This window comes from Vombatus ursinus, unplaced genomic scaffold (genome assembly GCF_900497805.2).
Source record: "Vombatus ursinus unplaced genomic scaffold, bare-nosed wombat genome assembly UNPS02014945.1, whole genome shotgun sequence".
Taxonomy (NCBI): domain Eukaryota; kingdom Metazoa; phylum Chordata; class Mammalia; order Diprotodontia; family Vombatidae; genus Vombatus; species Vombatus ursinus.
Window position 1 is genome coordinate 23,556,264 of NW_020954723.1, and position 24,060 is coordinate 23,580,323.

At 39.5% G+C, this 24,060-nt stretch overlaps 1 protein-coding gene across 1 annotated transcript in view; it reads left to right on the forward strand.

Moving 5' to 3' along the window:
* Positions 1 to 3,708: 3,708 nt before the first annotated feature.
* TMED10 (transmembrane p24 trafficking protein 10) overlaps positions 3,709 to 24,060 on the forward strand; it is a 43,230-nt gene continuing 22,878 nt past the window's right edge. Inside the window, 1 exon segment of the mRNA XM_027844790.1 lies at positions 3,709 to 4,044. Coding sequence (XP_027700591.1) covers positions 3,724 to 4,044 — 321 coding nt within the window. The 5' untranslated portion in view covers positions 3,709 to 3,723.

Sequence of the window (24,060 nt, forward strand, 5' to 3'; positions counted from 1 at the left end):
AAAGCAGTGTGGCAAAAATTAGGTTAAGATCAACATCTCATATCATACACCCACAATAAGCTCCAAATGGATAAATGTCCTAGGTATAAAAGATATCATAAATTATAGGAGAAAAGAAAAAGATGCCATTCACAACTAAAGATAAATGAGTTCATGACCAAATAAGTGATAGACGTTACAGAAAGTAAAATAGAAAATTATAATTACATAAATTGAAGTTTTTGCACAAACAAAATCAATGCATTTCATATTAGAAGGGAAACAGTTAACTGGGCAAAAAAATCTTTGCAGCAAGTTTCTTTGCTAAAGGCCTGATTCTAAAATATAGAAGGAACTGATAGAAATATATTAGAAGAGCCATTCCCCAATAGATAAATTGTCTAACAGGCAATTCAAAAAAGAAAAAAATCTAAACTGTCAACAATATTAAAAAATGCTCCAAGTCATTAATAATAAGAGAAATGCAAATTAAAACATATTTGAGGTTCTACCTCACACTCATAAGATGAACAAAGGAAAAGTAAAATGACAACAATTATAGGGGGTGTGGGAAGGCAGACACATCAAAACACTGTTAGTGGAACTATGAACTGGTCCATCCATTCTGGAAAGCAATTTTTGTTGGTCATTTTTTGTTTTTATGTTTTTCCAATTACATGCAAAGACAGTTTTCAACATTTACTTTTACAAGATTTTGAGTTCCATTTTTTTTCTTCCTTCTCCCCTCTCCCTTCCCCAAGACAGAATGCAATCTGATACAGGCTATACTTGTACAATCATCTTAAACATATTTCCTCATTACTCATGTTGTGAAAGAAGAATCAGAACAAAAGGGGAAAACTACAAGAAAGGAAAAAAAAACAGAAAATAGTATGCTTTGATTTGCATTCAGACTCCATAGTTCTTTCTCTGGATATGAAAAGCATTTTCCATCACGAGTCCCTTGGAATTGTATTGCTGAGAAGAGCTAAGTCTATCACAATTGATCACTGTGCAATGTTGCTATTACTGTGCACAATGTTCTCCTAGTTCTGTTCACTTCATTCAGCATCATATAAGTCTTTCTATGTTTTTCTGAAGTCTGCCTGCTCATCATTTCTTATAGAACAATAATTCTTTACCACCACAAAAAAGAGCTGCTATAAATATTTTTGTACATGTGGGTCTGGAAGGCGATTTGGAACAACACCCCTAAAGTCATTATATTGTACAGTATTTGACTCAGAGATAACATAGAGCACCTATTAAGTGTTAACTATGTACTAAGGTACCAATACTAGTCTTATACTCCAAAGAGATCAAAGAAAGAAGAAAATGAAAAAAATGTTTATGGCAGTTCTTTACATTTTAACAAAGAATTGGAAGCAAAATGGGTGCCCAATTGAGGAATGGTTGAACAAATTCTGGAATGTAATGGGATTTTATTGTACCATAACAAATGACAAAAGGATGGATTCAGAAAAACCTAGACTTAAAATTGATTTCAAAAAAAGCAATCAGAACAATTTATATGATAACATTGTAAAGTAAAACATATCTGACAGATGTCATCAATTTGATGACTAACCATGACTGCAGAGAAGCAATGGTGAAGCATCACATCTACCTCCTGACAAAGAGATATGGGACTCAAGGTACAGATTGAGATATACATTTTCAGACATGGCCAATATATGGATTTGTTTAGGTTTATCATATTTATTTGTTACAAGAGTGTTTGTTTTTATTGAGGGGGGCACATGGAGAAGGGAATAGCATTGATAGTAATGTCCCCCCAAAAGAAAAGAAATAAAAGAGAGTTAGTGTATTTTTTTAAAGAAGCATAGAAGCCTATATCAGATTGTGCGCCGTCTTGGGGGTGGTGGGGAGGAAGGGGGAGAATCAAAAGCATATGGAAGTGATTAATGATAAATCAAAATAAATTAATATAAAAAAATAAAAGAAAAAAGAAAAAATAAAGCATAGAAAGGAGAGAATTTTTCAGAGGGAGAACAGGACAGCTTTGAAACTAACGTGGAATTTATTATAGTAATTTTGAAAAGAAAAAATCAAGATGAATGTAATAGAGATGCTGTTTCATATGCAATCCTCTTTTTCTGTTCTTTGTGTATGGAAATAGTAAATCATCAATGTTTGCCAAGTTGAAAACAAGAAATGAGTAAAGACTTTTTTTTTTTTTAAAAATGTGATGACTAGGAGTATGAATCCTGTTTCTAAACTCCATGAGGATTAGAATATCTCCCCAGTTAAAAAAAAAAGAGAGAGAAAGAATATCTCCCATGAATTCTTAGAACTCAGAAGGCATTCTCCCAAAGAAACAGTAAGACACAGAAGATTGTACAAGACTTAGAAGCAAAAAGATATCAGTTCAAATCCTATCTTATTAGCTATGTGACCCTGGACAAGTTATTTAACCCCTCTGAGCCTCAGTTTCTTCATCTATGAAATAGGGATAATGAAAATAATACAATCCACATGAAAAGGGTTTTGTGAAAATCAAATGAGATTAACATATAAAGTATTTTGTAAACCTTAAACACATCAGCTTTGATTACAGGAGCAATAACACTATTTTGAATGACCTTGAAACCTAACAAGAAATAATATTTCAAGAGTAATCTTCAAATTCTACATACACACATACCTCCTGTAGATAGGCCTTTCACCTACATACATATATATATATATGTACATATGTATATATACACACATATATACACACACAGACTTTCACCTACACATACACACCTCATAGATGGGACTTTTCACCTATACACACACCTTAGAGATGGGGCTTTTACCTATACACACATCTCATGGATGGGACTTTCACCTACACACACACACCTTAGAGATGATGAGATTTTCAACTACACACACCTTAGAGACAGGACTTTCATTTACAGACCGTTCCCATACACACACCCTATACGTGGGACATTCGCTTGCGTACAAACCCTGTACATTGGACACACAAACAGAACACAAACACACATATCCACGGTCACCCACAAGGGCTTTCACTTTCACACTGGCAGGCCCTGGGTGGAGGAAATCACAGCACGGCCGAGCGCTCTGCCTACTCCTAACCAGTTGGCCAAACAGCCCAGCCCCGGGGCCCCTTCCCCCGCCCAGGGCTGGGCGTAGCCGGGCTCAGACGCGGGCCCAGCCGCTCTCTGGGCCCACGGGGAGTCTTTCTGGTCCTAACTTCCTCCCTGGGGCTTTTAGGAGTTCGGTGGCTCCCACCTACGCACCATCACCCCTCCCCCCCCAACTCCCCGCCCCGGGCTGTGGCTGTCACCCTGCGCTCCAGCACGGGCTCTAAAGCCCGCTCTCTGCCAACGTCTGGAGCGCCCCAAAGACCGAGGCCCAGGCCGGCGTGAGCAGCAGCCGCCACATAGCCAGCCCCGACGCGCGGGGCGGGCTCCCAGAACGGCTCTGTGGCCTTTCCCCATTGGGGCTTGGTTGTCATGGTATCGGTGACCTTAGAACTCTTAAGAAGAGTTTCCGGAAATCAAAAAGAAATTACTTCCAGGGTTGCCCTTACTAATCATGGTGGACAAACAAGACCTACAACACCAGAAATACAGGAATTTAAGCGACTAACTGACATTTAGCCCAATTCAGCGTCCTTAATGTACGGCTCCGCGCTGTTGTCGGTATTTTTGTTCTCGTCCAGCGTTCTCTCCAGGTTCCCCCGGCCACCGTCTGCCAGACTACAAGATGGCGCCGGCGGCGTCGTAGCGTCGGAGGCCGGTCCCATGGTCCCCCGGTTCCGGCGCGGTGGAGGCCCCCGGAGCTGAAGCGGTCGCCAGCACCATGTCCCGGTTGTCTGACCCTCGTGTTCCCTGCGGCCCCGGCCCTCTGGCGTTGCTGCTCCTGCTCCTGCTCGGCCCCAGCTCGGTCCTCACCATCTCCTTCCACCTGCCCGTCAACTCCCGCAAGTGCCTTCGAGAGGAGATCCACAAGGACCTGCTGGTGACGGGCGAGTACGAGATCACCGACCAGTCTGGGGGCGCCGGCGGCCTGCGGACCCACCTCAAGGTGCGGGGGGGCAGCGGGCCACGAGCCCGCGAGGGCGCGCCCGCGGTCGGCCACGGACTTCGGCCGCGGTAGAAGGGTTGGGTGGGCCGAGGCCTAGGCCTACAGACAGAGCCCGGCCCGCGGGGATCACCCGGGGCGTGTCACCGAGGCCGCCCCTCACCCCGCTCCTTCTTCTTGTTAAGGGTAACGGAGGCGCCCACGACCCCTGTCCGAAGGCAGGAGTGGGAGAGCTTCACCGGAATGCCCCCTCCTAACCCCCCCCGGGGCAGGCCCGGCTCTTGTCCCGCCTCTCTGGGGCCCGGTCTGAGATTGTCGCCGTTTTTGGCCTCCTGTGTGTGTCACCTGGGATTCGGAGAAGTCGCATCCCAAGAAGCACAGGAGGCTCCCAGCTGGGTGTTCGGATCCCCAGCAGGGTCGGTCACTTGCTGCCCCTGGGATCTTGAGAAAGTCATTTAACCTGTCTCAGCCTCAGTTTCCTCATTTGTTAAAAAAAAAAGTGGGGGGAATCTAGATAATCTCAAAAATTCTTTCTAGCTTTAGAACTGCAAATTTGACCTAGTTGTAGTGGTGATTTTCATCTTTGTATTTTTGGGGACTCCATTCTTCAAGGAAAGGAAACAAGAATTGAATTTTATTTGTTAGTGTTTTGGAAAGAGAACGGTGAGATTTTCACATTTCTACATCTTGATATCAGGGATTAGAGTATGCCTTCGCCTTCTAACTCATACAGAAACAACAGGGTACCTTCCACCCTATTTATTATCTAACTTGTGTGTTAGGCTGTCAGGTACCATATGGTAAGACCTGTTCAGTCTTTAATGCTATTGAATAGGACTTTTCTATCCCGGAGTCTGTATTGCTTCAAGTTTGATATAAGCCCTAACTATAGAATGGAATTGGTGACAGGGTGTCTATCACATATCCCAGCTTGTTTCTATTTCTTACACTGAAAGAGTAATGCAATTTTATGCCAGCAGAGGCTAAGTCCACTTGATTTCCAAAATGTTATAATAATTAATCACCTAGGCAACAAGATTCAAGTCAGCAAACTGGAAGCCATCCCTGGATTTTTATAACACTTTATTTGTACCTCTCATTCATTTAGCATACTCTACTCTGTACTGTATCATCGTTATTTTTATACTAGTTTTAGTTCTCTCACTAGATTTCAAGTTAAGAGCAGGGATCATATTCGTCTGTGTAGTTCCCTCATCATCATCAGAATTCCTTGCACATAGTTGGCACTCCATGATTAAAATGAATAAATCATCCTCATACTCATTAGCATTTTTTGAACATAGGTAGTTTACTCTGCTTTTTCATTTCATAATGCCTTTTTTTTTTTAAATGAAACTTCCCAGAGAGAGCTAGGTGGCACAGTAGATAGAGCACTGGCCCTGGAGTCAGGAGGACTTGAGTTCAAATCCGTTCTCAGACATATAACATTCACTAGCTGTGTGACTCTGGGCAAGTTACTTAACCCCAAATGCCTCACCAAAAACAATAAAATTAAAAAGTAAAATGAAGTAAAACAAAGAATGGAGCTTCCCTGTGAGCAAAGTAAATAGTCTTAGGGCAAGGCAATTCTTTTCAATTGTTTCAAAGTCTTACCACATAATTTTTCAGAGTTTCTGTGTGATAAGACCATGACTTAGGTCTGAGGTCTTGGTACCCAACCATTGGTTTAAAACTTTTTTATTTGAATTTATCATGAGGCTTAAATAAAAGATCCACTCACTATTCTTTGTTCTACCTTTTGTTGCAGTTGATCTTTTCTTCAGTTACTATCCCATTACAAACTTTGTCCACTCTAGATAGACCAAGAAAATGATTGGGGAAAAATTTTAGAGGCTTAGATATGACTCTTTGGGCAGACTTTAAAGTGAAAGTTCATGGATATAGCATCTCATAGACTCAGAAGTTGACAGCTGAAAAGAACCTTAAGATCTTCTAGATCAGAGTTGTCTGAACACGTGGCCTACTACACTTGTGAGTGTAGCCCAAACCAGACTAATTAGTAATTGGAAAATATTTAACAAAGTAAATAAAAATATAATAAAGCACAAATAATAGTACATTTTAAGATTAAGACAGTATGCAGTCCACCAGGGTCCTTAAGTATGGATTTGTGGCCTGTTTCTATTTGAGTTTGATATCGTTGCTCTGGATCAACCCCTTCACTGTACAGATGATGAAACTGATGCTCAGGAAGGTTAGTGACTTAGAACTTTAGTCACACAGCTTTTTAGTGGCAGAGATGATAGTTTCTATGTCTGATTCTTTGATTCTGTGAGTGCAAGACATATAACTAGAACAATAATAATGTTTTGAATTTACCTATTATGTAATTACATGTTGAGTGAGTCTGTTGCTAAACAAAGATGAGATTCCAAGTGAGTTCTAACCTCAGCTTATCTACCTACAGAGGTATTCCAGGAAATATAACTAATATTTCTCAGCTATACATTGGGGAATGGTAAAATGGCAGTTTGTCAAAGGCTCTACACAGTAACTCAATGTCTTTAGGCTGTGTTGCTGAATAGAAAGAAGGCATGAGACAGGTAAATACTTCTACAGTGGCATACAACAATAGTCAATAGTAAACATTTATTAAGCACCTACCATGTGCTAGGCACTGTTCTAAGTGCTGAGGATACAAATATTTAAAAAAAAAAAGACATCTTACACAATATATCTTATGCAAAGAAGACTGTTACAGGCAAGAACCATATCTGATCTTTACTCTTAAGTAGTAAGATACATCTTAGGAGTGCTTAACTATTTCACAGAAAAAATTTTTAGTATTTTTCCCCTCTTGGCTCAAAACTGAGTGGATAGCGTGAATCTCCTATTCTATTTGAAACAAATTTCTGTAGCAGTGGCAGGTAAGGGATACTTTTGCCCACGAAGAATTCTAAGTATTATCTTTCTGAATTCAGAATCCCAATGTTGTACTGAGCAAGGAAAGCTTTGCTCTGGAGACTCCAAGGCTTTCAGTTTATGGAGTCTCCAGTTTTTCTATGCCTGGGCTAGAATGCTGCCTTCTATGTTTCATTGTGTGTCTATTAAGTGGTGCTACCTAGGTTGGAGATCAAGTATGTGAATCCTTACTTCAGTCTTCTAATTTTAGCCACAACCAGACATGCTTCATCCTATCCATCAGAAGAAAAGGGCTTATTTCCCCTGCTGTTCTGGAGGTTGAACCCCCCCCCCCTTCCCCACTTTTAGACTTTTAATTTTAAGAGAACAGTAATTAAATATCCCTGTTACTGGAAATGGTGAGACAACCTCCTGCCTTATAGCTCAACTTGCATATCTTCCCAACTGCCTAGATCAAAGATCCCTTACTTGGCCAATACTCCCCAATTTGTGTTGTATCTTTCTAGTAAAATGTAAGCTTGAGGTCAGAAATCATCTATCTCACTTTTGCATTTATCTACTTAGTGCCTAGCACCCAGCACAGGCCTGATTTCAGTGCTATAGGAAACTCCCTGAGGAGGAGACTCTAATTACAGGTCAGCACCTTCTCTTTTCCTTATGGTCTTAGAGGTCCTAGAGCACTAAGGGATTAAATGACTTGCCCAGAGTCACAGAGCCAGTTTTGAAGTCAGCTCTCTATCCACTACCTTGTGTGATAGGTACTCATTAAGTACTGATCTAAGCTATAAAGTTTACAAAGCGTTTCACTTATATTATTTCATTTTAGATTCACAACCACCCTGTGAAGTAAGTACTGCAGCTATTACTCTCCTTATTTTGCAGTTAAGGAAACAGAATCAGAGCAGCAAATTGAGTTACTCAGGGTCTGCTCATAGTTAGTGGCAGAGCTCAGATCTTATTCATACAAATTAGCTCTTTTTCCACTACACCACACTCTGGTCCCATTCTTTTAGGCCTGTTGTTTGAGCAGCATAAGCCCAGAGCAACAGATACAGTATTATCTGCTATTGGATTCAAGAAAATGAGTGGCTTTCTTTCCTCAAGGCCAGAAACAACCCCTTTGGGACAGAAGAGAATTGAGTGTTTGTTAGACATAAGTTGCAGTTTAGTAACCAATCAACAAACAAGCAGTCCCTGTCCTTAAGGAGCTTATGTTCTAGCAGAGATGTTTACAGAGTTATATGAAAAATAAAAAGGTGAATTTCTTGTAGCAGGAGTTTGGAGGAACTGAGGGGAACAGGAGATGCTTTCTGAAGATGTCTCCCAAGCAGAGCTGTGAATAACATGAGAGATTCTCAGAATTGGTAGTGAGGTGGGATTACATACTAGGTGTGGGGAATAATCACTGTAAAGGCATGGAAACTGGAGATGAAGTATTCCTTGTTTGAAACAGCAACAAGATCAGTTTGACCGGACCAGAGAGTGATAGAAAGGGAGTAGTAGTGTAAATTAGGGCCAAGTTGGGAAGGGTTTGAAACAGAGTTTATATTTGATCCTGAAGGCAATAAGGAGCTACTGGAATTGATTTAATGGTAGAATGACATGGTCAGACCTGCCCTTTAGAAAAATCATTTTCACATCTGTGGAGGATGAATTGGAGAGGGGAGAGACTTGAGGCTGGGAGACCAATTAGGAGGCTGCTGAAGTAGTCTGGGTGAGATGTAATTAGTCTTGTTCTAGGATGCTGGCCATGTGAGGAGAGAAAAGGGGACTGATTGAAATGACGTGGGAAGTGGAAAGACAAGATTTGGCACCTAATTGGTTGGTAGAGAGTGAGGAGGAGAGTAAGGAACCCAGGGCCTTGAGGGTGGGGACTTGGGAACTTAATGCTTTTTCATTCATTCATATTCCCATCAGGGTGGTCAGCCCAAGCCTGCATGTCCAACTTTAAAAAAATTTGTTATGAAAGGAAGTAATGTATGTGAAATGCTTTGTAGACTTCAAGGCCTATATAAGTCCACTAGGCCTTTATTAACCACCTACTGTATGCCAAGCACTATGTTAGACACTGACTACAAATTCGAAAGTGAGATAGTACTTGCCTTCAAGGAGCTCACATTCTGCTACATACTGCAGGGACACTCTGAATTCTTTTGATTTATATCTCATAAAAATTTGTACTTACAGGATAGTTCTGTTCCTCATTTATATTGTGCTAAGTTAAAAACTACCCTGCCAATCAAAACAGAGAGAATTTTAATTTTTCTATTAAATAAACTTAATAGGATCCAGAGATAACTTACGTTTTTTAAAAAATATTTTAATTTATGGAATGAAACAAGCATTTCCATAATATAGTATAATAAAAAAAGATGATTGCAAAAGATAATTTACTTTTTAAAGCTTGGATCAAGTACTAGCCCAAGTTCAAAGGAAGACTGGGTTCAAGTCCCACACCTGATGTATGTTGGTCCAGTAACTCTGATCAAGTCACTTAACATTTCAGGACCTCCATGCAGTTCTCCAAGACTCTTAAGTTGCAGATCAGGTATAGCCCTGCATTGCTAGAGGCAGTTTGTTTGTTTTTTTTTTACTGTGTCTGTACTTGGGAAGCTTCAATGAAAAGTCATCTATGAAAGACTTTACAGATTGTATATGTAGATATATCATCACTGAGGACTGAGACTGATGGTAATCCAAATCCCTTGTGAGTTATATATTTCATTAGTCCCTCTTTAATAATCTAATTGGTCTAATACCCTGAAATAGTTATTTCCCATAAATGCTAATTAACAATGTATCTTACTAATGGAATTATCATTTGTGTTGTTCATGTGTAGGACCCTAATAAGTAACTGCCAGGTGGTTTATAAATAGGAGAGCTAAACAGATGACTTCAAGAACAGCACAGGCTTGGGTTATTAATACTCCACCATAAGAGCAAACTGAAAGTTTTAGTGAAATGGTGTGGCATATGGGAAAACATTGGTTTTACAGAATCAGTTTCACCAAAGGCTATAAATGTTTGTTTGTTTGTTTGTTTGTTTTTAACTGCACTTTTAAAACAATTTTTATTAGGAACCAAAGACCAAAGTATTTCAACTTATCACAACTGTCAAGTATATGCCTCCCCTAAGATTTTGTAAAAAAAAAAAAAAAAAAAGGCATGTTTGAAGAAATAGAACAATTCTTGATGTACAATACAGAAGCGGAATCATTTATTTTTATTGCCATTTTTCCTGAATCCTTTACTTACACTAAATTTTCCTCCCCATCTCCTACCCTCATACTTTAGAGAATTTTAACATACATATTGATACCTGCTCATTTCCCATGAATTACTCCATTCCTCTGCTATACACAGAGATGGTTTCACCCTTGACATTCCTATTTCCTACAGTTATTCTACTTAAATATTCACTAACTGAAATTTCCTTCATTTGATCATAATCATTTTTCTTTCCATCTTTACCTGTGATTTATGACTCCTAACTTTGTCCTTTGTCCTCACTGTGACCTACATTCCCTCCACTCCTTTTCATTCCCAGGCCATCAGCCTTGAACTGTTTCCTCCCTTTCCTGTCTCAGCTCCTTGGTAGACCAACTCAGTGTTATACTGTCCTCTACTATCAAATCTGTTGCTCCTTTTCCCTGTTGCCAATAATACCTTGCCAAATCCCAGGCCTGGATCATTCCTCTCCTCTCCTTCCTTTGCTCCTATTCATGTGCTTCTGAATGGAGCTGGAGGAAATCATAAAAATTTGCTTACTCCGTCCACTACAGATTTATGTTATTGCATCTCAAATTCCTATAGTGAAGCAAATCAGTTAGCCCTTCCGTTCACCACAGGGAGTATTCTAACACTTTCCATAGTACTTCTCCCCTTCCCTTTGAACTGAGAACTTTGCCTCCTTCTTCACCAAAAAAATTGAGGCTATTTAGTGAGAGTTCCCCCTTCTTCCCCCTTCCTTATATATCATTCAGACAAATTCCTTCACACTCTCTTCTTTCACTTCAGTCTCCAATCAAGAGATGGTTCTTCTTGCCAAATCTCTATGTGTACCTTTGTCCCTATGCCCCCCTGACCTTTCCAGCAACAACCCCACTGTCATCTCCATGGTCTTATCTTCAATCTCTCCCTGTCTACTGGCTCCTTCCCTGCTTCCTGCATATATTCCCAGGCCTCCCTCATTCTTTAAAAACCCTCACTTGATCATTTAGGTCCTCATCATCTCTTGCTTGGATTATTACCATAGACTTTTGATTGGTCTCTCTGCCTCAGGACTTTCCAATTCAATATCACTTCCTCTTTTTTTTTTCTTTTAATTATCACAATATTCTTTTTTTTTTGTAAGTAGTTTTTTATTTTTTCCAACATTCATTTTTTTTATAAGCGGTATAAGGTTTTTATAAGATTATGAGTTCCAAATTTTTCTCCTTCCCCAAGATTGCAAGCAATCTGATATAAGTTATACATGTGCAATCATGTTAAACATATTTCCCCATTAGTCACGTTGTGACAGAAGAAACAGAACAAAAGGGAAAACCACAAGAAAAAAAAAAGTGAAAATAGTATGCTTTGATCTGCACTTAGACTCCATAGTTCTTTCTCTGGATGTGGATAGCATTTTCCATCATGACTGTTTTGGAACTGTCTTGGATCATTGTATTTCTGAGAAGAGTTAAGTCTATCATAATTGTCAATATTACTCCCTTTCACTAAATTCCAGTGACTCCCTTTTCCTTCCAGGATCTAATAAAACTCTTCTGTTTTGCACTTAAAGATTTTTATGCCTTGACTCCTTGCCTTTTCAGTGTCCTTCTCCTTTACTCCCCTCCACACACTCTACCTTCTGTCTTCGTGGGCCATTCCTCAAAACATAACACTGTCTCCACATGCCATGGTACTGTATGTCTCCCTTGCTGAGAATGCTCTGCCCCTTCACTTCCACCTCTTGAGTTTTTCTGGCTTTCTTCAAGACTTAATTCTCATCCGTCTTCAGCTTGTAGACTTTCTTGACACTCTCCCCACCACTCTGCCCTTTACATTTCATCTAATACACACACACACAATATATACCCCTTGTGTGTACCAAGTTGTTTATGTGTTGTCTCCCATATTAGGATATAAGATCCTTGAGGGCTAAGACTAGTTTCTTTTTTTCTTGACTTTCTTTGTATCCTCAGTGCTTACCATAGTGCCTGGCATGTAGTAAACACTTGAATAAATGCTTGTTGACTGACCAACTGGAGGATGGATGAGATGAAAGGAGAGGGGAGGAGAAGGGCCCTTTCAGAATACTCTATTTGGGTTCCTGTTCATTAGACTCAGGGGTTTCAGTGTCCTGATGGCTAAATGGCTTAAAGTACTAAATGGCTAGTTTTCTTTTGCATTTTTATAAACAGATTTCTAGATTTAAATTAAAAAAATTAACACTTGTGCTTCCGTTTCCTAAAATAATGGCTATCTTTTTAATGTTCTTTCTTACTCAAAGAATGATAAAACAGAGGAGATTGGCTTCTTTCTTTATCTGTGATAGAAAGAAAAGACATGCTTTACAGTTTGAGTTTGCCACTTTATTTCTTTGTGCTGGCCCTGGAGATCAGATATGGCTTCTAGGGAAGTGGAACAAATTTAAAACATTGTCATTGGTGTGTTAAAGCTTGTTCTTTTTATATGAAGTGCTGACTAGTGGTTAGTCCCAGGGTACAGACTCTGTATGCACACACCACATGGCTGTTCTGACAGTGAAGCCCTCTATGAAGTCAGCCAGCTGACCAAGGAGCAGAATTTGAGTTCTCAAATAAGCTTCTGGGCTAAAGGAGGTTGATGTCATCCGCTTTATCCTGGGTCCCCACCTCATTGTTCAGTGTAACCATGTTCAAATCAAAGGAATGGTTGTTAAGAAAGAACAAGGCTTTGCTTGTGACTGAAAGGGTCATGCTGAAGGTTTTTTACCGTAAATAACTTTGGAACAGAGTGGAGAGAAAAAAAAAAAACCAACATTTGATCTGGCTTCACCCCCGCAACAGCATTGTCTGGGCTGCAACTGGTCTTTGTTGCTCTCTTTAAGCTGGTCTGAACTGACGTATTGTCTATGTTTGGGTATTGTAGCAAATGCTGAATAAAGCTGGGAGAGCTGCTTCTGGCCGTTATTTTACAAGTGCCAGGAAAAATTCTATTTCTGGTTTTGAACGTGTTTGTTGTATAGAGTGTCTCCCAGCTCTTGATCATATACTAGTTTTAGTAGTATTTCACTTTGTGGTGCAAAGATGAATTATGTTCCCGGGTTAAAAGCATTCAGTGTTGTCATGCACTACTTCTGGCCTATCTATGCCAAATTTGACTTTCCCTATGGAAAAATATACATATATCAAAGCATAATTAATAATGGGAATGTTGTCTGTGGAGTCCAAGTTAAGTATAAATTAATTACAGTGGGGATGTTGTATCTGGAGTCAAGAGGATGAGTTCAAATCATAGTTTTGAAACTTAAGACCAGTTTGACTTCGGGGGCAAGGCATTTTATCGTCTTTAGACCTCAGTTTTCTTATCCATAAAATAATGGGGTTGGACTAGATGGTATCTAAATTCCTTTCCAACTCCAAGTCCTATGATCCTTGGTGTTAAGAAACAAACCCCTATATTGGATGTGGATATGAATGATTAAAAACAAGAATTGAGACTTAGGCCTTTTATGCAGGGGGGTTACAGAGAAGAAAGATATGAAGGAACCATAGAATCTCAGCCCCTGAGAAGCCATTGTAACTGACATTTATATAGCCCTTTAAGATTTCCAAAGCACCTTAGCCATATTTTCACAATAATCCTATGAGGTGAATATTTGTACATGTGATTATCATCATTTATAGATGAGAAAACAGACACAAGTAAGTGACTTTCCTGTGGCTTTCGAGAGCTAGGAAGTGTCAGAGGCAGGACATAAGCCCAGGTGTTTCTGACTCCAGCACTATTTGTACCATACTGCAGTTCAGAACAGATTTCCTTCCTTCTTCAGCACACTTGACCAGGCTTTTGCTTGAGGATCTTTAAAGAGGAGTATCTCCTGCCTACATTTATATTTTGCTGGTTCTGATTGTCAGGTTCTTTTTTTTTTTTTTTTTTTTTTTAATTTTTTTAATTAATTTGTTTTGATTTATCAACAATCACTTCCGTAAGCTTTTGAGTTTTAAATTTTTCTCTCCCTCCCTCCCCAAGATGGTGCACAATCTGATATAGGCTATACATATACATTCCTATTAAACATATTTTCACATTAGTCATGCGGTAAGGAAGAATTAGAACCAAAAGGAGGAATCACTGGAAAGAAGAAACAAAACAAAACAGAAGGGAAAAAATAGCAAATAGTATGCTTCAATCTGCATTCACACTCTATGGTTCTTTCTTTGGATGTGGATAGCATTTTCTGTCATGAGACCTTTGGAGATATCTTAGATCCTTGCATTGCTAAGAAGAGCTCAGGCTATCAAAGTTGGTCATTCCATAATGTGACTGTTCATGTGTACAGTGTTCCCCTGGTTCTGCTCACTTCATTCGGCATCAGTCCATACAAGTCTTTCCAGGTTTTTTGAAGTCTGCCTACTCTCAGCCATTTTCTTTTGACTATTCTTCAGCTCACCAATGTACTTCTTTCAGTGTGGCCTCCAAAATTAAACATTTTTCTAGCTAGAGCATGGCTAGAGTGCATCAGAGAGACTGTACTACTGACTTCATTCAGGATGTTCTGCTTGCAGTGCAGACTAAGATCAGATGAGCCTTTTCTGGCTGCTGCTCTTGATGCATTTTGAACTTATAGTCCACTAGCACCTACCAGGTCTTGTTTAGACATGCTGCCTCTTAGTAATGATTCTTCCATCTTTTTTTTTCTTTCTTTTTTCTTTCTTTTTTTTGGCTAGGCAATGGGGTTAAGTGATTTGCTCAGGGTCACACAGCTAGTGTTATATATCTGAGGCCAGATTTGAACTCAGATCCTCCTGAATCCAGGGTCAGTGCTCTATCCACTGCGCCACCTTGCTGCCCCTTGATTCTTCCATCTTAAAAGTTGTTAATAAAATACAAAATTTGCATAGGGCCAAGGATCTCAGTCCCTAGGGGACTCTACCAGAGAACTCCTTCCAATTTGACGTTGAGCTATATCTGACTATTCTTTTTGAATGGCCATTCATCCAGATCTGTATCAAACTAACATACTATCCTTGAGACTCTTATCTCATCCACCCAAATATCATTAGAGACTTTCAGTGCTCTCTAGCTAAAAAGTTAGCTAAACTAGTTATTGCATTACCTTGATCTACTAGTCTAGTATTTTGGCAAAAAGGGAAATAAGGTTGATGTGTTCATATGTTGGCGCTTGGTAATTATCACTTACTTGTCTAAATATAGTACATTCTAGAAGTTTGCCAGGCGTTGAAATCAAACTCATTGGCTTATAGTTGGTTAACTCCATTCACTTCCCTTTTTTTGAAAATGGGAACGTTTGCCCCTTTCTAGTCCTGGTGCCCCTATTTCTGTTCTCCAGGCTTTCAGAGATCGTTCACCATGGCTCAACAATCATATCCACCAGTTCTTCCTGTAGGTCATCTATGCCAGGTGGCTTATGTATCTCAAGGTCATCTAAGTCTCTCCACTCACCTCATCTTTCAACTCCCTATTAGTCCTTTTTTCCTCTAGTTCTTTACAGTCCAAAGCTGATTTTCCTTTCCAGAGAAAGCAGGCAAAATAAGGACTTTACTCTGTTGTCATTATTATCAATCTGTGCAGTCCGTGTAGCAGTGCTCTCCCTTAATAGAGCCTCTTTCCCAAACTTTTTGTTGTACACATAAAATGTGGAAATGAGCTAAAAGAAGTATAGAATACTGTATTAATTTAGAGGACAGACAATTCTGACAGAAGAACTAGAGAAGGCTTCATACCAGAAGTGATATCTAAGCAGCATCCTAAGAATAGTAGATTCTTAGGATGTATAGTAGAATAATAGATCCTAAAGTAGATCTGGATAAGGCAGGGAAAGGATGTGATTGTTCCTTAAAGATGACCCCGATCATCTTGATCTGGTAACAGTATATGTAGGAAGGACTGGAATAAAGAGAGCTTGGAGTCAGGGAGATCAATCAAGAAGCAATTGCAATAATCTAGGCAGGAAATGATTCTGACTGAAACCACGGTGGTAGTGATGGCAGTGGGGATACAGAGAAGAGTACAGTGTGCTAGGGACCTGGAATACAAAGACGAAAGTAAAACTGTTCCTGCCCATGAGGAACTTGTAGTCTGGAGATGGAGTGTCCTGGGAGAGGAACAGTAAGAAAGATAATAGGGCTCGATGTTATGAATGAGGAGTAATGTATAATAGGATTGGAAAGGTAGTAGAGTGATAGATAGAAATAGAGAAGTTTGGAGAAAGAGTAGGTTTTAGAGGAAAGAGTGCTAAGTTGGAGGTGCTGTGTACGTACATATCCAGGAAAGAACTGAAAGTGTAACTCTAGAGTTCAAATAAAAGATTGGGTCCCAAGATGGAGATTTAGAAGGCATCAACCCATAAGTGATCATCGAAGCTGTGGAAATGAATAAGATCAGAAAGGGAGAGAATGTGAGAAGAGTACCAAGAATGGAACCCTAGGGATAATTAGCTTTTAGAGAATAGGAAAAGTAGTCTACAAAGTAGACAGAAGATGTAGCCAGAGAGGTAAAGAGAATAAGGATATACCATGTTGCACAGAGGTCAGGGGAAGAATGGGTTTCAGGAAGGATGGGCGTTATTAGCAGTGTCAGATGCAGTAGAGAAGTCAAAGAGGAGAACTAATAAAAGGCCATCCAATTTGATGAGGTCTTTGGTTATCTAGATCCACCGCCCCTGCTTTTTTAACACCCACTTCTTCAGCCCCTTGCAGTCTGGGTTTGATGCCTGCCACTCTGCTGGAACTACTGGCTGAGAGGTCACAGGGACTGTAGTCAACTACATTAACCTTGTTTCAGTCTTCATTCTCCTTGACCTCTCTGAAGTATTTGACATTATTGAGTGGTGACTACTTCTCAAAGCCTGTATATAAGGGAATATGCAAAAGATTGCAGACTACTTTGTGTAGCCTGCATAATACCACAGACCGATGATAACTCCTCTCCCCGTTCCAAGAAAAAAAAAAAGGCCTGTTGTCTCATAGCATCATACACTAGGGAAATAACATCTAAAAGATTTCACCACCAATGCAGAATTGTAAGTTTCTTCATTATCGAGTGAAGCAAAGTAGAAAGGGAGGCTAGCATGTTCTTAGAATGTGTAAAAAAACAAAAAACCAATAACCTGAAACCTATAAATAAAACTACAAACCTTGAGATACATAATGAGCAGTAGAGAGAAGTTCTTTTCAACTTTCTTACAGGTAGGAAGAGGTGGACCCATCACTTCTGCAGACCCTCCATAGTTGTGGAAGGGAAGTGATAGGCCTGTACTTTGTTTTAGCTCAGTCATCTAGCTTTTTCCTGATATGAGTATGCACTTGATGTGTCCTAGCTTTATTTATTTTACAGTTACCTTTTAAGTCAGGATCAAATGAGAGACACTGACCTTTCTTGATCCTTAAAGAAAGGACATCAGAGATCCTGTAGTACAATAGAACTTTGCCAGGGGTACCTGGGAGGGATTTCAATATGCAAAATATAGCTAATCTAGTTCCCCAAATAGCCTATTCCCATTCACTCTTTTTTTTTTCTTCTAGCTTGTTCTTTTTTTTAATTAATAAATTTATTTATTTTTAGTTTTCAACATTTATTACCACAAGATTTTGAGTTCCGAATTTTTACCCCATCTCGCCCCTCCCCCCACCCCAAGATGGCATGCATTCTGAATACCCCTTCCCCTAGTCTGCCTTCCCTTCTATTTCTTCCCCCCTCCTCTTACCCCCTTCCCCTTCTATTTTCTTGTAGGGCAGGATAGATTTCTGTAACCCATTTCCTGTATTTCTTATTTCCCAGTTGCATGTGAAAACATTTTTTTTAAACATGTGTTTTTAAAACTTTGGGTTCCAAATTTTCTCCCTTCCTCCCTCCCCACCCACCCTCATTGAAGCAAGCAACTCAATATAGGCTATACATGTGCAGTTATACAAAATACTTCCATAGTAGACATGCTGTGAAAAACTATTTCCCTTAATCCTATCCCGCCCCTTCATTCTATTTTTTCTTTTGACCCTGTCCCTCCTCAGAAGTATTTGCTTCTGATTACCCCCTTTCCCAATCTGCCCTTCTCTCTATCATCCCCCTAGTCTCTTGTCCCCTTCCCCTCCTATTTTCCTGTAGGGTAAGACAGATTTCCATACCCAATTGAGTGTGTATGTTATTCCCTCCTTAGGTCAAATCCTATAAGAATAAGATTCACTCATTCCCTCTCACCTTCCCCCATTTCCCCTCCACTGTAAGAGCCTTTTCTTTTCTGTTTTTTTTTTTTTTTGTGAGATAATTTACCCCATTGTACCTCTCCTTTTCTCCTTCTCCTAGTGTAATCCTCTCTCACCCCTTAATTTTATTCTCAAGAATTGACCCCTTCATCTTCAACTCACTGTGTGCTCTCTATCTATCTATACATACATATAATTTTTTTCCCTCCAGCTACCCTAATACTGACAAAGGTCTCATGAGTTACAAATATCATCTTTCCATGCAGGAATGTAAACAGTTCAACCTTAATAAGTCTCTTACGATTTCTCTTTCCTGCTTAACTCTTCATGTTCCACTTGAGTCTTGTATTGGAAAGTCAAATTTTCTATTCAGCTCTGGTCTTTTCATCAAGAATGCTTGAAAGTCCTCTATTTCACTGAATGACCATTTTTTTCCCTGAAGAATTATACTCAGTTTTGCTGGGTAGGTGATTCTTGGTTGTAATCCTATCTCCTTTGCCCTCTGGAATATTATATTCCATGCCCTGCGGTGCCTTAGTGTAGAAGCTGCTAAATCTTGTGTTATCCTGATTGTGTTTCCACAATACTTGAATTGTTTCTTTCTGGCTGCTTGTAATATTTTCTCCTTGACCTGGGAACTCTGGAATTTGGCTACAATGTTCCTAGGAGTTTTCCTTTGGGGATCTCTTTCAGGAGGAGATCGGTGGATTCTTTCAATTTCTATTTTGTCCTCTGGTTCTAAAATATCAGGGCAGTTTTCCTTGATCATTTTCTTTTTTTTAGGTCATAAATTTATTTCTCACTTAAATTGCCAAAGAATCAACATAGTCCTGGATATGGTATAGGTGGGAATCCTTGATCATTTCTTGAAAGATGATGTCTAGGCTCATTTTTTGATCATGGCTTTCAGATAGTCCAATAATTTTTAAATTCTCTCTCCTGGATCTATTTTCCAGGTCAGTTGTTTTTCCAATGAGATAGTTCACATTGTTTTCTAATTTGTCATTCTTTTGAATTTGTTTTGCAGTGTCTTGATTTCTCATAAAGTCACTAGCTTCCAATTGCTCTATTCTAATTTTTAAGGAAGTATTTTCTTCAGTAAGCTTTTGGACTTCCTTTTCCATTTGGCCAATTTTGCTTTTTAGGGCATTCTCTTCATTGGCTTTTTGGACCTATTTTGCCATTTGGGTTAGGCTATTTTGTAAGGTGTTATTTTCTTCAGTATTTTTTTGGGTCTCCTTTAGCAAGCTGTTAACTTGCTTTTCATGATTTTCTTTCATCACTGTCATTTCTCTTCCCAGTTTTTCCTCTGCTTCTCTTATTTGCTTCTCAAAGTCCCTTTTGAGCTCTTCCAAGGCCTGAGACTGATTCATATTTTTCTTGGAGGCTTTGGATGTAGGAGCTTTGACTTTGTTTTCTTCTTCTGGTTGTATGTTTTGATCTTCTTTGTCATCAAAGTAAGATAATATAGTATGACTCTTTTTGCACTGCTTGCTCACAATCCCAACCAATTACTTGAGTTTTAAACTCTTTGTTAAGGTAAGAGTCTGCTTCCAATGTGGAGAATGTACTGTCCCAAGCTTCGGGAGTTTGTACAGCTGTTTTCAGAGATACTTCCAGGGACCTGAAAATTTTCAGTTCTTGCAAGGTGCTATGATAAGGGGTGAGGTGTTTCCTCTCCACCACCACAACAAACTCCACCATGCCAGTGCTCCTCCTCGCCCCAGGACCACCCCTCAGAACTGTGACCCAGATCCAAGCACAGGCAAAGCAAGATTCCTGGCTCAGCACTGGCAAAGAGATCCCTGCAATCCCCTTCTGATCAGCCACTCGATTCTCCCTCAGTCTGTGGGCCGGAAGCTCAGGAGGCAGCCACTGCCCTAGGGACGGCTGAGACCTAGCTTCTTCTCTCACTGCAGTCACAGACTTTTCCCACTGACCTTCTAAGTTGTCTTTGGCGCTTGTGGGTTGAGAAGTCTGTGAAACGCCATAGCTGCCTGCGATTCAGTCCTCTGAGGCCTGCTCTAGGGTCGCTGAGGTCTGTGCACCCACGCCTAACTGCACTCCTCTCCCTGCCTGGTGCGATATACCTTTCCTACCAGCCATCCAGGTTGTCTTTGGCTGGAAATTTGTTTTACTCTTTTTTTTTGTGGGTTCTGCTGCTTTAGAATTTGTTTAGATCCATTTTTTATAGGTATTTGGAGGGGTTTGAGGGAGAGCTCAAGCAAGTCACTGCTTTCCCTATGTTATCTTGGCTCTGCCCTCCCCATTCACTCTTTACTCACTGATACCCCTCTTGTACTTTATTGCCTTTCATGGGTATTTCACCATGAATTTAGTAATTGCTAGTGGCAGTGACCAGCACCACCAGCAACAAAAAAGAATAGGAAAATAGGGCTGGGCAGTTGTATGAACAGGTAGCAAGCAGGGCAGTTATCCAGGCCTATAATAGGACAACATGGAAAACAGGATAAAATGTAATGTTTATATAGATTTCTCTCACATTTTATCCCTCAAGCTGGATTACCAGAAAAGAGTTGCTAGAGTGTGTCCCACAGCCCTCAGGAATGCCTTCATGGAGTTACAATCTAACACCATGGCTCTCTGCCCTTAGAACCACTCATTTGAACAATTCTCTCTCATAAGACTCTAGTTGAGGACATTGTCCACTGCATTGTTAAGTATCCTTTAAACAAAGACCCTCATTATAAATTTCTTGCTAGAGTTTAATTTCATGAAAACATTTTGCCTGTGCTGATGAATTTGTTTGCTTTCTATCAGAAAATGAAATCTATGCAATTCATTGTTTCCTTTTTTGCCTTAGTTGTTGCCAGGAAACTTAGAGATAATTGTATTGCCCTAGTATCTACTTAGTTGAGGTGTATAATGATACTCACTCCTGTTTCTAAACATGGATTCTTTTTTTTTTCTATTCTCATGTTTGTTTTTATTTCATAGGAATGCTTCAAATTTCTTTTATTGAGCCTATCTCTTTTTTCATTGATAATCAGGCTCTGGTTTGCAGATTATGTCATTTTCTGTTGCATCTTGAACTCCTTTGCATTTTGGAATACATTATTCTATCCCTTTCTGCAATCTCTGATGGGTGCATACTAATCTTATGTTATTGAAATTTGAGGCAGCTAAGTAAAAAAGTGGATATATTGTTGGGCTTAGAGTCAAGAAGAGCTTAGTTCAAGTCTGGCTTTAGATATTTAACTAGCTGTGTGATTCTGAGCAAGTCAGTCTTTGCCTGTTTGCCTTATGTTCCTCAGTTGTAAAATGGGGGATAATAGCACCTACTTCCTTGGGTTGTAAGGATCAAATGACATCTGTGTAAAACAGTTAGCACAGTAAATGGCACATAGTGGGTGCTATATAAGTAAATACTTATTTCCTTTCCTCTATACTTGATAGTCTTTTTTCCTGGTCACTTGTAGAATTTGTGATTGGAATTGTTAAATTTAACCATAGTATGTCTTGGAATTTGAAGTATTGAATTTTCTTCTGAAGGCAATGTATTCTTTTAAATTGGGTGCTTTGTTTTCTGTATTCAGAAGTCCTCCACAGTTCTCTTGTATTATTTCTTGAATTATGGTGTTTATAGTTTTTTGGATTATTATGGACATGTGTAAGTTCTTTCTGTGTATTCTATTTTCAAATCCATGTGTTTTTCTTGTGTAGACATCATGTGTTCTTTTAATGTTACTGCTTTTTTTCTTTTTTTTTTCTTCCAGATTGTCCTTCATTTCAATATATTTGCATTCCCAATCTGTTTTCCACTTCTTTGGAGAGAGCAACCACTGTGGATTCAAATTTTTCTGTTCTACAGATTATTTCTGCTTGTGCTACCCATAAATTCTGCCATTTGTTCTCTTGTGACTTCTCTCAAGATTCTGATTTTTCTTTTCCATGGTCTTTTGCTCTTTTGAAAATCCATGGAGTTCCGTGTTTTATCAGGTGTGGTTTGATTTCCTTTGGCTTGCAATATTTGTTTAGATAAGTTTGTAATTTTGTGTATATTTTAGTATTCATCTTCCATTCTACTTATAGCATCATCTGTTGATTTATCTGCTTCTACTCTAAGTTTTTAATAGGATTTTCTTCTTCTTGAAATCATTGGTAGTTTTGATATTTTTCCTTGTTAATCACTTTCTGACTCCTCACCCTTGCATAGTAGCTTTGCCACCAACATTAGACCCCAGTGCTGTCCCAGCCATTAGAGGAATTTACTTAACAGTGAGTGGTCTTGGTCTCTGATCTAGGTAGGTTTGGGTGGGATAGGACTGTACCAGTCCCAGCTGAATTTCAGTCCCCTTTCCTTCAAGCCTGGTATAGTCACGCTCACTAATCTACTCTAGTTCCCCACATTCTTTAGTTCACTGGCTAGGCTGAGTCTGTGGGGATGCCCCAGGCAGAAGGGAAGCATTTTCTTCCCCTTTGATACACATACAGGCACACACACATGTATTCCTGAGGTTAGGTAGAGTTAAGGCTTTCTGCTTGTTGTAACAGGACAATGGGGGAAGGGCAAGAATAGGATGTTCTGGCAAAGAACTTGGAGCAATAGGGAAATCCCTGAGTGTATCCCAAAACACAGTCTTGAGAATTAGTTTGTGGGCCTTGTCTTGTTAGGCTTCTTCCTTTCTTGTCTTGTGTATACAGCTGTAATTGCTTAATCTCTGTTGCATAATTTTGTTTTGTTTTGTATTTTTGAGACTTGAGAGGACTGGAGAAAATATCTAGTCTTCCATCTAGTCTTCCATCTATCAAGTGACCAGCTGCTCTGTATCTTTTTGTTTTATTCTTAAATGTTTTGCTAGTACTATGCTTAATGTGAAAACATCTCTAGATCCTTTCTGAAGTAAGGTGGATACAAGTTTTGAATGAATGAATGAATAAATGAATGAATGGCAAGGGATTGGGGAAGTGCCTGGGAGCAGAGCTGAGCTAGGTGAAGCAAACCCCAGAAAACTTCAGAGATCCATGCAGGATAGGTTGCATAGCAGTTCTTTATGTACCTCTTCTGTTTCTCTTTTTCACTTTCCCCCCCAATAATCTGTGTTTAATCTGTGTTTTCACAGTTATTTAGGGTGAGTGTTCACATTACAGCACATTCTTGACATCACCTACTCTGCAGGTGCAATTAGCACATTTTTCTCTTCCTACCTTTTAAAAGTTGTGAGCTTTGGTTGACTTTCTCCAGAAGGTGTTATTTTAAAATAAATCTTTGTGTGTTTGTATTGCTTCCAGGAAGTGATACGGGATAAGCAGAGTGGCTGGAACAAATCTGTAGGTTAATATCACTTTCTGTCTAAACAAAGGTTAATATAATACCTCTTTAATTGAAAACTAATTTTTTTTTTTACCAGAAGGAAAGAAAAGAGAATCCCTTTGAGGGTATACTATATATACATAAGAGGCAGAGGGAGAAATTACCTCTGGATATGTTATCTGAATAGCATTTAAACAGAAAATATGAAATTACCAAATTGAACTCCTGAGAAACTGGGTGACCTTCTCAAATGATCTGTACTTAGAAGATTTTAATTAAAGAAAATTAAAAACAATCATTTCAGTCTATTAGCCTTTACCAACTCTGGTTAGTCACCAACCTTGGCCCAATTTCCTACTCTCTAATTTTAGCTACCTGCTGGTTTTGTGTAATGGGATTGCCAGGGAGGGAGCAGGGAGCGGGGTAAGGAATTTTGAGAAGATCTGTTG